Raw genomic sequence first — 16,943 nt, forward strand, 5'->3', positions numbered from 1 at the left:
TTTTGCATTGTTATGCACATAATACATGAAAACAAATGACAGACTATAACAGCATACTATTGGCATATATACTCCTAATTCCCAGGATCTCCAAGCAAGGGCTTTTATTGCGTGCCCTAAAGATTTGTAGATCAAAAAACATTCCTACTGACATTAAGGGAAAGGGTGACTCAGAAAATCCTTGTTTAAAAATATCCTTCAGAATCCATATCAGAGTTGACTTTCATCTATTTATTTTCCTTTCTTTGGGGATCTTTTTGAATTTACCTATTTGAAATTAAAAAATAATATTTCATGGCAAAGGTGAACAAAAATAATATCTAAAATATATATGTCATAGACGACATAAGATATGGGGACAAAAATGATAAAAAAAATATATAACAAAATGGTAGGGAATAAAGGAGGTCATTAAAGAAACAACCAGAGAAAATTGAAGTAGAGTCCAACTGATAAATTAGAAGTTGGCCTAGATTAAAGAAAAAAAAAAAAATCACTAAAAGCAAGATTATCTTGTTTTCTTTCCAGGACGCTAAAAGTATAAGTTAATAATAAGGACCATAGAACAATAAACAGAATCCTTCCAAACAACCACTACAAAATCCAGAAACTCTACTAACTTCTCATGGGTACTCAATCAATATTAATAATGAATTTTTAAAACTACATAAAAACAGTAAACTAGCCAAAATAATTAAAGGAACAAATTTAAATTATAGAAATATCTATTTAAGCATGCACATTAATTTTCTTTCACAAAGTGATTTTACAAAAAAAAAAAAAATACGCCTTCTTTTATTGAACAGTAAAATAGCCTTTCACATGGTCTGCTGTGGCTTTAGTAAGAAAAACAATACAGCCAAAAGTTCTTGGCATGTGAGTTGCACTGCCATTGTAAATTGGAACTCTATGACCATCTCAAATTGTTACACACCTGATGGCACAAAGCTTCTCTGGATCACTGGCTTCCTGCTTATGAAGCCATAATACGTTCTGTGAGTAGGAACTCGTAGTGTGACATCAATAAACAGGAGAATTCACACGCACTGTCACACTATGGAACGGAAGTTGAATATCCCAAGACTATACGAGCATTATTAGAATACTTCCAGAGATTTTTCTTTAGCATTTAAATAATCTGAAATACCCAAAATGCTAGCTCACATCTGGGAACAGTTGAGGGATTTCTGAACACATAAAATAAGTAAATTTATGAATGCAGAGTAGTAAATAAAATAGTCATTTTCTGGAGTTCTTTTTTAAAGTAACCTAGATTACATAAAGAGGCATATGTATTAAACAAAAATACATAAAGAATGGCATCGATTTTATCATAATGAAGAAAATCAGAATTTAAAATCACTATCTAATTTTACAAAATTACAGTAATAAAGAGGACTTTTTCCTAGGTTTACATGCAGAAAGACTTACTGTTTTGTTGATTAATGTTGCAAGGGTCCACCACAGGAACATGAACAGGTGCAAAACAAGTGGAGGAAACTCTCCATGCATTTGCATGAAGTTGTGGGGTACCTTCTATCATGCCTGAGGGAGAACTAGAAAGCAAATATAATATTCTCTTAGCCTCTCCCATTCATTTCCTTCCTTCAGAGTCTTCAAATATTGAAAAAAGAGAATACTACTTTTTTTAATTTACAAAGAAATCTTAGAGCTTGAAATGTTTTATTACATTTTTAAATATACATGGTGTTAGCTTCCTATTATTAAGACTTTACAATGTGTCAAATTGTAGACATACATGGTTTTATTTAATAATCATTTCAGCCTTGTGAAGGAAACACCATTATCCCCATTTTAGAGAGAAAGCAAAGCAGAAGCTTAGAGAAATATTAATGTTCACTCAGCTGCTAAGTGTCAGAGCCGAGATTCAAACATAGTTCACACCACTTTGATGAAATATCACTCAAACAACCAAAACATGAATGCGTGTGGTTTAGGGAGGTGGATGTAGGGAGCTCACGTGATTCTTTTCAGGGTAAAGACAAATGTCCTAAAGAAGAAATAGTCTACCCTGCTGGTTCAGTATTTCAATTTTCATTACGAGGCCTGACATACTGAGGTTCCACTGTGAGGTTGGGCAAACGAACCAAGTGAAAATTAAGGAGAAATGGTATCAGAGGCACTCTTCACCCAAGTTTTCTCACTTCTTCAGTTCCCTCAGCAAACCAAAATGAAAGAGAAACATCTACCCTTCAGCTTATAAACCACAACAATGTTTAAGAGCCAGACACTAAAATGCCCCCTCCAGAAGTCATCAAGATTTAGTAACTCATCAGCCAATTGTGAGTGACAATCCCTGCTGGAGCTGTGCCAGACACTGTCAGAACTACTTAGAGAATCAGGTTGGACTAGGTTTCCTGTAGGAAGCTTTGACCGAGCAAAACTTCACTAATGCAAGCCACAACTGCATGAACTGCTACAACACGGCCAAAGAGTAGAGCAGCATTTATCTTCACTCTCTTAGTGTCTAAATAAACATAACTACTTTGCCTACCATTTACCTCAATCACCAATATGAGGCTATATGGGGCTTCGCACCCCAAAGACAGGAGGAAAAGAGGGAGGCACACAAGCTACTCCACCATGCTCATCCCTTGTAGCCCCCTTTCCTTTTTCCTATTCCTCAAAATGAAACTATTCTAGAACTGTATACAATTATAACAAACACCCAATCCAAAATCTAATTTTGCTCCAATGAGAACACGAAGACTCACAGAAATTGCATGACTTGCACTAGCTCTTCTCATTCTTTCCCTCTCCATCCCTCTTCATCCCTCCAAAGCACAATAAAATAGGTCAAGGTGATAGGTGTACTCAGGATTCCCAGGAGGAACTGACTCAGAGCTTGGCTCTCTTATTTCATTTAATTCACTTAAAACAATAAATACCAAAAAAAGGAGCTGAAATGTAGACCCATTTATTTATTGCATTCATTTTATAAAAGAGCCTTTCAGTTCACCGTAGTTAACTTACTAAAACAAGGCATACAAAATAAATTTTCAAGTAATTAATATTTTCCATTCATTATGTTTGCAGATTCACATTAACTTTTGTGATGCAAAGAATTTTAACTGCTTATGCTGGAAAGCTAAACAACGTTTGAAAATTATCTCTGACTCTGAAATATTATCCTGCACTGTTATCAGGCCTGAATGTTTATACATGGAGGAGACTGGTGCATCAGAAAGAGGCAGACAGATCTGCCGTCTGTTAAACATTGACTACTAACCCATTCTGACAAACAGGAAGAGAAAAGGCTTCATGTCTCCTCTGCACATCTTAACCAAGTCACTTAATATAGTTTCTGTTTCACAAATTGATAAGAAATCAATATTCTGATCTACCAATAAATGAAACAAACAAACAAAAAAACCCGTAAATGACCTAAAAGCAAATTAATTACACAGGAGAAAAGGTAAAAGAAACTCTCTTTTAAACTTAAAAAATTTAAATGCCCTTTCTCCTTGCCAATCCAAATTCTCTTCTTGGTGCCGCCTCAAAAGTCCTGCCTCCATTCAGTTCAACTGTCTAGTGCATATAAGGTACTATGCTAGTTCTTAAGAATATAAGGATTAAGGACACGGTCTTTATTCTCAAAGCCTTTGCAGTTTTAAGTGGAAACCAGACAGATAAATGGCAGATTTTCATAGATAACAGAGTCAAAATTAACTTTGGTGGGACACAAACCCACTTTTTGAAGCAAATAATGACCGAGTTGGTTTGAAAAATAAATAGGAGTTAATGGGGAAGATTAGGAAGGGGACAGAACCCAAAGCAGGAAGAATATGCAGAAGTGTTTTTTTAAATGGCATTTGGAGAATGGCTTCTCCAGGAAATGCTCCCTGCCTACCCAGCCCACACTGACCTACTCAAAATTTTGCTGTGCTTCTAGCCACAACCACACAAGTTAACACTTAACTTTTTGAATTCACCTCAGCATTTTTATACATATTGTGATTAATACCTCACCTAGAACAAATTATTTCTGAAAGACGGTTGTCCCCTCCCAATCCACAATATAAGCTCCTTGAGGATGGGAACCATGTTTTACTGCCTTTATTGTCCCACAGTGCTGAGCACAGTAACAGGTGCTCAAAGCATTTACACTAAGTTATACACCATGTCTTATCACATGTAGGTGAAAGTGCTTTGTCGATACAAGGGGTATAAATGTATTTTATTGCTTTTTCTCCTAATGAAACACCAACTATCATAAAATCCAATTAACTTAGATGCCACAATGTTGCTTTAGAGATATCATTCATACCAAATGATACTAAGACTTTTTAAAGGCAGCAAAATTTTTTTTTGCATAAAATACCACTAAGCTTGATAGGATAGGTGGCAGAGAGAGAATAACGGGAAGTTATTCTGTGGGTAGCCTTCAGGCTCTTGAGTCTCACTACCTAAATCCAAAGTCCAGCTCCACTGTATTTGAGCTATGTAACTGAGCTATTTATTTGTCACTTTGGTGCCTCAGTTAGCTTCCTTAACTGTAAAACAGAGATACTAATCAGGGGATTGCTACACAATTTAAATACAATGATCCATGTAAAGCTCTTGGAACAGTGAGTACTAAGCTATTATTAGTTAAGTAAACATTTTTAATGTAAGAATTTATATCCTCTGAATTACTAGTCATTAAATTATGTTAGCTATACAGAGATCATACTTACAGAAAATCATCCCTTATGTTCCCATTAAACGTGCCACACAGACCTAACGTTCTTCTTTTCCACGCACTAGTGAGCTGAATATAAATTCTTTCCCCATCTATAGCAAACAGAATCTTTAAACCAAACGTGGTTTTTAGAAGAATAAATAAGGATGACAGAGTCTGAATTTCAACAATTCCTGCAGGAAAAGAACATACATAAATCAGCTTTGAGATTCACAGGCAGTGTTCTGAAATGCTAATGTACGACATCAGGAGTCTTCTTCCAAAAGACTTCTTCCCAGTTCCTGCTCCTGTGCCCCGGGGCCAATTTTCACCACCTTGTGCCTTCTTTCTTTTCTTCCATTTCCCGTCTGTCCTCCTTTCTGGATCTTCAGCAGATATTTTTAATAGATTGTCAGGTGCACATGTAATTTCAGTTGGCAAGCATCTCATGGTGGGGGTGGACAGTCCTTAGACATTTGAAATCTGATCTCTTTTCCTTAACGTGTGTGTGTGTGTATGTGTGTGTGTGTGTGTGTGTGTGTGTGTTTTCCCACGAATTGGTCATGATTCAATAAGGAAGGGGCACTTTTTCAAAAATTCCCCATTCCTTTGAAACTGTCAGCAAAAAGGGGAGCACAGCACTAGAGAAGCACCATTTTATGAGACATCTTTAGAGAAGAGAAACTTGTGCTCAAGACTGAATTTGACTTTTGCAACCAGAAGAGTTGCTCCTGCATCCCTATCACAATTTCTGCCATCAGTCTGGTCACCAAACCCAGAAATCTGAGAATCATTCTTTGATCACTTCATTCCCCTTGTTGTCCTTCCCCAACCAACCCCAATCCAATCCATCACCGAGTTGACAGCACTTTTTTTCTAAATAAAATTTCAATCTGTTTTCCTCTCTCCATCTGTACTGTCACTGTCTTGTATCAGTTCCTCCTCATTCCTTGTATGCCCTCCTCTAATAATACCCTGTTATCTGTGCCTCCTGTCTAACATTTCTCAAAGCCATTTCCATAGTGTTGTTATAGTAGTCTACCAAGAAAAAAAAGACAAAGTTAGTCTCCTCATTAAAACTCATTGCTTATTTGGTTGAAGCATATGAGATTGTCATCTTTGTACATAAAAATGGTCAAATAATAACAATTGCATATTCAATTTCATATCAAGTTCAATCAACATCCTGGCACGACATTGACTGTGACCATGTAATTTATATCACAATTCAAGACATTTCTGAAAGCAAAACAGACTATTATTAGTAACTATACTGGAACACAGGCATGAACAGGGCCTCCCAGGAAAACCACAAAGTATGATGCCCTGTATATAAGGCATTCCCCATGGAATTAAGAGATACAAACTACTATGTATAAAACAGATAAGCAAGAAGGATACATGGTACAGCACAGGAAATAACAACCATTGCTTTGAAATAACTTTAAATGAAGTACAATCTATAAAAATATTGAATCACTATGTTGTATACCTAAAGCTAATATAATATTGTAAGTCAACTATACTTCAATTTAAAAAATAAGGCCTTCCCCATTCTCATCCCCATCTCTTTCCCTCTTTTCATCTCTGGACATTCTACACTCACCCTCTTCATGCTGCAGCAATGCCAAAGTAGTTACAGTTCCCCCTAAACATACTGCATAGTTCTCCTCTTTGCTATGCCTAGAACACTTCCCTCATCTCCTTCATCCTGGCAATTCTTCAGCTGTAAATGCTCAATGAGATAGTCCCTTCCTTAAGAAAACTTCCTGACCATACCTGCAGGGTTGAGTGAGTTGTACCTAATCATTTAGACCCCCAAAGTCCCTATGCATATCTTTGGGTTTATCACATTTTTAAGTGGCTGTTTACTTGTATCTCTCCTCTTCCAAATTCTAGTCCACTTGAGATAAACACTAGGTCCCATAAACATGGCGGTCTCCACTAAATCTGGCTGAGGAGCTGGCAACACATAGTCATGCAATAAATGTTAGGTTAGTCGGCTAATGGGAAAGGACTCCATTGAAGTTGTGCTGCTGTTGTTGTTCATGTAAGAAAAGTACACCATCAGCATTGCTTCTTACCATTCAGACTGAAGCCCTGGTTAGGACTGGTGAGGATCTGTCCTCCCCTACTAAGGGTCACTTGTTTGTTGAAATCATCCTCCAGAATTAGAGATACAGACTGAAGGCAGACCAAGCCAAGGTTCTGCATAAAAATCAAATTATCAATTAAAGGAGTGAGAGAGAGAGAGAAAGACATAGAAAGGGACAGGACCAACGGGAGAAGGAAATGGGAGAAGATGAGGGAGAGAAAGGAGGAAAGAAAGGAGAGAGCGCACATGGATAAAAATTTATGGTATATAGAAAACTTGAGAATAAGCAATATAATAAAGTAGTTACTACATCTTATTGTGAATCTAATGTAGCCCCATTACTAATAAAATATATCTTTATGTAGTACATTAAATATACCATATACATACATACACTTTACACAGATTATTAAATAGAAATGTTTTCAATAAAGTGCCAATAATTATGTTTTCCATAGTGCATAATTAAAGTATCTTTCCAAATTCATTTGTGGTATATTAACTATTTTAAAAATTCAATGTAGAAAAGAACAAAGAGAGTTACTGTTCCTTGCAGAAGGTTAACTGAGACCTGACATATTGCAAAAGAAAAAAAAAAAATCAAACTAAAAAAAAGCTAACAAAGTAGACTGGAATTTTGTTGGAAACAACCATTTTATGTTGGAATGAAAGCAGAAAAAAAGATTTTGGCAAAATTTTGACTACCTGATTTAGAGAGAGATGAATGAAAGATCTGGGTTTCTTTGTTTACGAATTATTGATGTGCTTATTTCAAGAAAATGTCTTTAAAATAAATATTCCAGAATGCTAAAAAATCCATCATATCTATTTAGAATGATGTGAAACTTGTTAAATTCTGTCAAAAATCACCTTTAAGATAGCAGTTTGTAAAAACAGAACTACCATATGACCCAGCAATGCCACTACTGGGCATATACCCTGAGAAAACCATAATTCAAAAAGAGTCATGTACCACAATGTTCATTGCAGCTCTATTTACAATAGCCAGGACGTGGAAGCAACCTAAGTGGCCATTAACAGATGAATGGATAAAGAAGATGTGGCACATATATACAATGGAATATTACTCAGCCATAAAAAGAAATGAAATTGAGTTATTTGTAGTGAGATGGATGGACCTAGAGTCTGTCATACAGAGTGAAGCAAGTCAGAAAGAGAAAAACAAATACCGTATGCTAACACATATATATGGAATCTTAAAAAAAAAAAAATGGTTCTGAAGAACCTAGGGGCAGGACAGGAATAAAGACACAGACGTAGAGAATGGACTTGAGGACACGGGGAGGAGGAAGGGTAAGCTGGGATGAAGTGAGAGAGTGGCATGGACATACATACACTACCAAATGTAAAATAGATAGCTAGTGGGAAGCAGCTGCATAGCACAGAGAGATCAGCTCCGTGCTTTGTGACCACCTAGCGAGGTGGGATAGGGAGGGTGGGAGGGAGACGCAAAAGGGAGGAGATATGGGGATATATGTATATGTATAGCTGATTTACTTTGTTATACAGCAGAAACTAACACACCATTGTAAAGCAATTTTACTCCAATATAAAAAAAAAAAGAGAGCAGTTTGGAAGTAAAAAAAAGCTTATTGTCTACTGTGCAGTCATGAAATGTTCCAAAAACCTATACATAAACAAATACCATTTTTAAGAAAGAAAGTACAATAAATACACACTATTTAATCTAAGATATATTTTTTTATATTTTAATATCTCTGAAATCAGGATGCATGATATAATTAATAGTATAACAGATTAATCATCAACACATTTTCTTTCTTTGTAGTATATAGAATAATGATGCATCTTAACAATCAATGCTGTCTTATTTTTGAAGAAAATAACTATACCCATTCATGTTACCATTCTTAACCAAGATAAGAAGTTTGAGTCAAAAAAAATGAACATTCCTCTGGTCATTTTGAAATGTTCTTACCTGCTCACAGTGAGCTTTCTGTAAAGTAATTGTGAATTTATCTTTTCCAGTTCCTTTTACAAGGATGTATTGGCACATTCCAATGAAAGAATAATGTCGACCATCAAAAGTAGTAAAATGAGAATCACCTACAACAGAGCATTGAACTACCAAAAAAGAAGAAGAAGAAGAAGGAGGAGGAGGAAGAGGTGGGGTGGGGGGGTGGAAGAGGAGGAGAAGGAGGAGAAGGGGGAGCAAAGGGGAGCAAGGAGAAGAAGGAGAAGAGGAAGAAGGAGAAGTAGAAGTAGAAGAAGAAGAAGAGGAAGAAGAAGTAGAGGAGGAAGAAGAAGAAGGGGAAGGAGAAGAAGAAGGAGAAAAGGAGAAGGAGGAAGAAATTATGTTTATTCTTAAAAAGAAGTAGGTCAACTTAGGATAAATATTTAGGTATCAAAAAGAATAACTAAAGTGTTTAAAATTTATTAGTTTGACAAACTTACTAAATTATGTTATTCAATTTAGTTTAAAATTTATTAAATGATAGCTGTCCCACATATTTTTTAGAATATTTCTACTATTTTAGTAAATTCTTCCCAAAGCTGTCTGCTCAGAGCTATCATTTATTCAATTTTCCACTATCTTATTAATATCTGGATTTAGAAATCATTGCACTTATATGAGATGACCTTAAAAAAATCAGTGCTAGCTTCCTCCTCAATTTCAAGAAAATCAAGACATTGTCTTTAAAAACATTTTAAAAGATTACCTGGGCAGTCATGCTCAGTGCAGTTCCAAACTCCACCAACACATACACTAAATGAAATGATAAAAATATTAATCTAATTGTATAGAGAAACTGTATGAATATTTGCAATAACGTATTGGTAAATGTACCAAAATGTATCATGTTTTTTAGGTTCAGAATAATCTGACTTGAAAAATATCTCTCCAAAAGTTAAGTTAACTGATAAATTTGGACTGGCAAGCACCTAAATTATTATTTATTGTATGTGCATGCCATATTTAAAAATCAATAAAGATGACACAAAGGGAGTATAGATTAGTCAAGAACAAAAACACTAAGCAGAGAACGTCTGTTTCTGTCCTTCCCTCATTGTTTAAACCAAAAAAGGTCACACACAACAAAGTATTTACCCATATCATTAGAGAAATACATAGAGAGAGAGTTAAGATTAATAAGTTAACTCATCTACTAAAATGAGCTGGCTTTGAGCATCATCAGACATTAAGGAGAGAGAAAAGATATTCCCTTTGTAAGATAAATTCTGCCTTCTACCATCAAACAGGTATGAATTTTGGAGGACAGAAGCAGTCTCAGAATGGCAGGAACTCAAATCAGTATCTAAGAACAGGGTTAGTTTTCAATTGCATTTCAGTTATATACACAGACACCTAAGGGAAAATTGCCTAATAACGTTTACACCTCTGTTTCTTTTTAGATTGCCCTGAAGGGATTTAATCTCTGGCTATAATAGTCTTAGTTAGCTAATTTAAGAAGAATTTCTAAAAGTCTCTAATCATGGCCAAAAACTCGATAGTCACTTTTTAAGGTACTCAATAGAGAAGGCCAAGAGAACCATCAAGTTCTAAGAGTAAAAGTTTGTGCAAATTGGTGATTATGAATAACAAGACAATTCAACCGTTCATCACATGGATATAAGATTTTATAGAACTACCAAGGGAAGTGAGGAGAATTACATCATAAAAGAAAATACAGATGGTCCCCCCACCACCCTGTCCCTGTAAGCCTTTAAATAAAAGGAAAACTGTGTCTTGGAATTTTTGGAAGAAAAATCAATAAAAAGCATATTTCTTTAAACATCTGTCATGGTAAAATAGTCAACTAGTCAGGTATCCAGAAATAATTAGCTGTACATTGATCACATACCATTCAGTACATTCTTGTTCAATTTTTGAACCAACTGAATAAGCTAATCCATGAAAATTGCATGGGCAATTTTCCAAGGAGATGCAAGTTCCATTTTCCATTATGAGGCCTATTTAAGAAAAATACATATCAAATTCACAAAAGAAATAATAAAGATTGTATTCTTTGAATATAGTAATTCAACCAACTTTTATTGAACACTTGCTTACACTAGGTGCTGGAAATAACAAGTTTCTTTACTTTCAAGGAGGTTACTGACAGCCTGGCTCTGTCTCAATCAATAGCTACCTTATAAGGGTCTGTTTCAGTGATTTTCAACTTTCTTATCCCATGACTTGCCATCAGAAATTCAAGATTCACAGTACAGAATTAGGGCAACTAATGTCTCTTTGCTTTTGAGGGAAGAGGGGAGGAGAAGAGGGAGAAAGTATATTCTTGGCTTTATTTCTGTTTATGTCAAAGTGAGAGATTTACACTATCATCACACAGAGAATAAAGAGCCAAGCAGTGCTTCTCAAAGGGCTAGTGCAGCAGAACTGCATTTAGTACTTCTCTCTAATGAGGAAAGGTGGTCGAACCAGTGTTACTAAGCACACTGTTTGATGCAGCTGATCTGTTTTTCAGAGTAAGACTCTCTAGATGAAAGAAGCATTGACTTATATTTTGGTGCACGGATTTATATTCTGGTGCAAACTCCTTATCTCATCATTGGCTGGTAACAAACAGGCCTGGCACGGGTCCAAAGTACTTAGAGTAGCACTAACAGAACAATGGACTGAGGTCAACAGATCTGATTCCAAGTAGTCCTCACTCATATTAAGTATATGACAGCGGGAAAATCACTTAACATCTCTGGGATTCTATTTTTTTTTTAATCTGTAAAAATAAAAGGGTTTGAGTAAATCCTCAATGTTCTTATAAATGTCTATCAGTATAGCAGATTTAAATCCCGTTTCTATCACTTACTATGTTACTTCTAGTTTCAAATATTAAAACTACATCAGGACTAAAATCTTGTACTGCCAAAATGTGAAGGTTTTTTTTTCTGAACTTGATTTCATCTTTAAAAAATGAAAGTATAGGGCTTCCCTGGTGGCGCAGTGGTTGAGAATCTGCCTGCTAATGCAGGGGACACGGGTTCGAGCCCTGGTCTGGGAAGATCCCACATGCCGCGGAGCGGCTGGGCCCGTGAGCCACAATTGCTGAGCCTGCGCGTCTGGAGCCTGTGCCCCGCGACGGGAGGGGCCGCGATGGAGAAAGGCCCGCGCACCGCAATGAGGAGCGGTCCCCGCACCGCGATGAAGAGTGGCCCCCGCTTGCCGCAACTGGAGAAAGCCCTCGCACGAACCGAAGACCCAACACAGCCAAAAATAAAAAAAAAAATAAATAAATAAATAAATAAGAAAATCCTTTAAAAAAAAAAAAAAAAATGAAAGTATATAAATTGTTAAATATCTTTAAATACTCAAGAGAACAAAAGATCTGCCATGGGTAACTTCAAGACAAAGTTCCAAACTTCCTAGGAAATTTACAAAGGAATAAGCCTTTTATTAAAGAAAAGCAGCCATTCCTTCTAGTCACTTCAAGGATCAAATCCTACAAGGATAGAAAATCACAACAGCCCTAACATCCTGAGAGATGACATTAAGACATGATTTCTGGATCACAGGGTACTAGTTTCCATGACTGCAGACATGGTTTCTTTCATGAAGCACTTACCATCTGCGCAGTAACATCCGTCAAGACAATGGAGATTACTCCCAAGACATTGTTCCTCAAATGTGCAGGTTGGTGGGCAACAACTGATACAATCCCGATGGACAAAGCTGTCATCACATTTATCAACTAAAATGGGCAAACAGGCAAGCTGTAAATCAACTTTATTCACCACTCAAAAAGATTACAGTGGGTTTTTTTGTTTTTTTTTTAAATTTTTTATTGAAGTGTAGTTGATTTACAATATTGTGTACATTTCAGGTGTACAGCACAGTGATTCAGAGATATATATATACATATTCTTTTTCAGATTCTTTTCCCTTATAGGTTATTATATAATATTGAGTATAGTTCCCTGTGCTATAGTAGGTCCCTGTTGGTTATCTATTTTATACATGGTAGTGTGTATATGTTAATCCCAGCCTTCTAATTTATCCCTCCCCCACCTCCCTTTCCCCTTTGGTAACCATAAGTTTGTTTTCTGTGTCTGTGACTCTCTTTCTGTTTTGGAATAAGTTCATTTGTGTCTTTTTTTTCTTTTAGATTCCACATATAAGCAACATCATATGATGTTTGTCTTAAGAAGATGTGGTGTGTGTATATATATATATATATACACACAGACACACACACACACACACACACACACACACACACAATGGAATATTACTCAGTCATAAAAAAGAATGAAATAATGCCATTTGCAGCACCATGGATGGACCTAGAGATTATCATACTAAGTGAAGTAAGGCAGACACAGAAAGACAAAGATTACAGTGTTTTAAAAGTAAGCAAAAGTTTACCAACATTATTGCATCAATAACAAGTCTTTCCAATTCATTAGTTTTGAGCACTAGGGTAAGTTTTGAGTACTAGGATAAGCCTAAAATTAATAGAAGTGCACAGGGCTAGAAAATAATGAAACATACTGCATGCTGGAAAGTCATCTCTCCAGTCTTGAATAGGGTAGCCAGCATGGGAACAGGCTCTAGCATACTCGGTGGCTGCTCGACAATAGGTCTCATCATCGTGAGTTCTGAAAAGTGAAAAGACAGATCCAATATCACACAGGAAATATTGACAGAAACCATACCTTTGAGCTCCTGATCTCGAGAAATGCTGAGTATGTGGTGAATATTCTAATATTAGCTGATGTCAGCTTGTATATAATACATTATAATATGTTATGTACAGTAATGCAGAAAACAGATAAACATGGGATCCCAGCTAAAAAGGCCTAGGTAAATTGTTTCATCTAAGTCTTTCAATAATTTGGCCACTTTTCATTTGATTCAAGGGAGTACCTACCCTGAAAAAGATTTCTATTTTAATTATGACATTCTTCCCAGAATCCTTGTATGTATTTTTTTGTTCCCACACAAAGCATCCTAGACCTTTCAGAATTTAACAAATCCTATTAGAGCAGATAAAATTCTATCACAGCAAAAACAACAAATATGAAAATTATTTCTAAGATACCATGCTCTTGATAGTATACATGCTGGAATAAAACCAATACTAATAACCTGCAGAACTTTTGAAAGATTAAATAAATAGCATTTAATTTAAGATTTAAAAGAAGATTTTTAATTCTTTCAGGTTTAAATTACTAAAGCTAGTTACTTTTATAATGCTGCCAAGAGTGAATAACCTCTAAGTATTTTCTTATAATCACCTTAGAAACTCCTCCAAACAAATATAACAGGTCTGCCAATTCCCAAAGCAGATTGACAAGGCATCTATAAATTAAACAGCGTTTATAAGGTAGTGGGCTTGTTTTTCAACCCAACTGAAACTCAAATTAAATAGTTAAATATCTTTCAAGATAATGACCTTATGAATGTTGTATTTTGTGAGCCTTAGCATTTTCAGTATCTCTGTTGTAAAAGCCAAAGCCACCCATATCAAATTGCACTTATCCTGTGCTACTGTAATTGAGTCATGCAGCTTATCTAGTCCAATTAACCGAGCTTTAGAAGGAAAAAAAGGACTGAGCATATAAACTTCAGAAACTCAGAAAATATTCTAAACCTCCGAATAAGAAAAGTCTCTGAAAAACAAGGTAAGTTAAAACTGTTGAATTCCTAGAAAGACATTAAACCTATGATTTACTTTAAATATGTGCATTGTTTCCTACAATTAATGGAGGCTCTGAAAACTAACAAAGTAACTGAATATTGGTTTTCCAATCCAATGCAACTATTATTCAAATAGCTACTATTTACGGTGACTATGTTATGCTAGGAACTCTACTGGGCATATTACATTTGGCATTGCATAAAAACAACAATCAGGCAAGAAAGAAATTATTATCGCAATTTACTGAGGGGAAAATAAGCTTATTTTTCCATTTTGGATGTGAACTTTAATAAGGAAAATGAGCATTAAATAATAGTTGTTTTATCAATAAATCAATTGATTTGGGTGTGGCAAAATTAGAAGCATTTCCTTGCTGCTAAGTTTAGCATTCTTAGAAGCAGAAACAGGACAAGTTCAAGGACTGGTATTGTATCATCCTTCAAATTCCAACTCAGCTGTCATCTCCTCTAGGCACTCCCTGATAAAGTTAGTAGTTCTCTCCCCCACATTCACTGCACTTTGCATTTAAAGCATGTGTAATTGCTCAAGGCCTGTTTCTCTGCCCCATTAGAATCTGAGTTCCTAGGACAGCGACTATTTCTAAATTGTTTTTGTTTCGATGGCCAACAGACACATGAAAAGATGCTCAACATCGCTAATCATCAGGGAAATGCAAATCAAAACCACAATGAGATTATCACTTCACACCTGTCAGAATGGATGTTGTCAAAAAAAACAACAAATAACAAATGTTGGCGAAGATGTGTAGTAAAGGGAACTCTAGTAAACTGTTGGTGGGAATGTAAATTGGGGCAGTCACTATGGAAAAGAGAATGAAAGTTCCTCAAAAAACTAAAAATAGAACTACCCTATGGCCCAGCAATTCCACTCCTGGGTATATATTTGAAGAAAACAAAAGCACTAATTCAAAAAGATATATGCACATCAATGTTCACAGCAGCATTGTTTTTTTTCACCAGTGGAAGGCATTCATTTTTTTCAGCAACATTTATCAAGATCAGGGCCAGCTTTATGGGAATGTGACCTGTGTAGTCAGTCACACAAGGCCCTGCTCTTAAAAAGGCCCTTCACTTAGCTGGACCCTGTACTCGGTTTCACGCTCTGCTGTCACTATCTTGAAATTCGCAACAATTTTTTTTAACAGGGGGCCTTGCATTTTCATTTTGTACTACTGCCTCCCCCCAGATTTATTATATCCCAGATGAACTAACTGACATTCCAACATAATTCAGGCTAAAGCACAGTCAGCCTACCCAGAATAAGCAGAGTAGGATAAGAGACAAGGCAAAGGGCAAATTCAGATCTGCTGGGAATAGTCAAGTTGTATGAGATAAGATCAAGCAAAAATTCATACTCCTTACTATAAGCCCTAAGACTCTAGGTAATCTAGACCCTGCCTACTTCTCTAACTTCATCTCCTCTCTCTCTCCCATTCACCATGCTCCAGCAACACTTTTTTGTGTTCTGTAAACACCCCAAATTTGTTTTGCCATAGTAGCATTACTTACAATTGCCAGGATACGGAAGCAGCCTAAGTGTCCATCAAAGATGAATGAATAAAGAAGATATTATGGAATATTATAAATGGAACATTACACAGCCATAAAAAGGAATAAAATTTTGCCATTTGCAAAAACGTGGATGGACCTGAAGGGTATTATGCTTAGTGAAATAAGACAGAAAAAGAAAATACTGTGTTTTCACTTATATGTGGAATTTAAAAAAATAAAAGAAATGAATGGATATAACAAAACAGAAACAGATTCACAGAGAACAAACTATTGGCTACCACTGGGGAGAGGGATGAGGGGCAGGACAAGATAGGAGAAGGGAATTAAGAGGTATAAACTACTAGGTATAAAATAAATAAGATACAAGGATGTAATGTACAGCATAGAGAATATAGTCAATATTTTATAATAATGCTAAATGGAGTATAATTTATAAACATATTGAATCACTATGTTGTACACCTGAAACTAATATAATATTGTAAATCAACTATACTTCAAGAAAAAATTTAAAAATAAAATAAAATAAATTAAAAATCAACATAATAAATTGTTTCTATTTCACCAAGATGTGGCACAATGCTCAACTCGGAATAAACACTCAGAAAATGTGTTGAATTGAATTCAATACACTATCTAAGCAGGAAATTAATTTTTGTTCTGCAGATTCACAATTATATAATCATGGTATAGGATCCCTGTAGGCAGTCCTTTAACATAAGAAATGAAGAGAATCTCCTTTAGGGGAAAAAGAATGTAGGTAGGTATAGTCCTGGGTGAAATATTGAGGGGAGTGAAAGGCTAACCCTGGTACCTTCTCACTTCCATTTTATCAATGCCCACTTATTCCATTATAAAGCCCTTTCTTTGGTATTAACTGCCTGCTCTGGCCGGCCTCTTCACCTCAAATATGTATCTTAAGGTGTCAGCTGATTTCAACCAGTAAAAGGTGTTTCACCATCCTGCTGTTTTTATTTGCCCTAAAGAAAGCAATT

At 35.7% G+C, this 16,943-nt stretch overlaps 1 protein-coding gene across 2 annotated transcripts in view; it reads right to left on the bottom strand.

The window, feature by feature from the left end:
* The window catches only part of OTOGL (otogelin like), a 150,955-nt gene that overhangs the window by 100,372 nt on the left and 33,640 nt on the right, over window positions 1-16,943 (bottom strand). For both annotated transcript variants that reach the window (XM_057556858.1, XM_057556857.1), the window contains exons 11-18: window positions 13,267-13,373; window positions 12,341-12,466; window positions 10,622-10,730; window positions 9,479-9,525; window positions 8,737-8,882; window positions 6,766-6,889; window positions 4,698-4,875; window positions 1,432-1,556 (exon numbers count right to left, since the gene is read on the bottom strand). In XM_057556858.1, coding sequence (XP_057412841.1) covers window positions 1,432-1,556; window positions 4,698-4,875; window positions 6,766-6,889; window positions 8,737-8,882; window positions 9,479-9,525; window positions 10,622-10,730; window positions 12,341-12,466; window positions 13,267-13,373 — 962 coding nt within the window. The remainder of the gene's footprint in view (window positions 1-1,431; window positions 1,557-4,697; window positions 4,876-6,765; window positions 6,890-8,736; window positions 8,883-9,478; window positions 9,526-10,621; window positions 10,731-12,340; window positions 12,467-13,266; window positions 13,374-16,943) is intronic.

Source organism: Balaenoptera acutorostrata, chromosome 11, assembly GCF_949987535.1.
Source record: "Balaenoptera acutorostrata chromosome 11, mBalAcu1.1, whole genome shotgun sequence".
In the NCBI taxonomy this organism is placed as follows: domain Eukaryota; kingdom Metazoa; phylum Chordata; class Mammalia; order Artiodactyla; family Balaenopteridae; genus Balaenoptera; species Balaenoptera acutorostrata.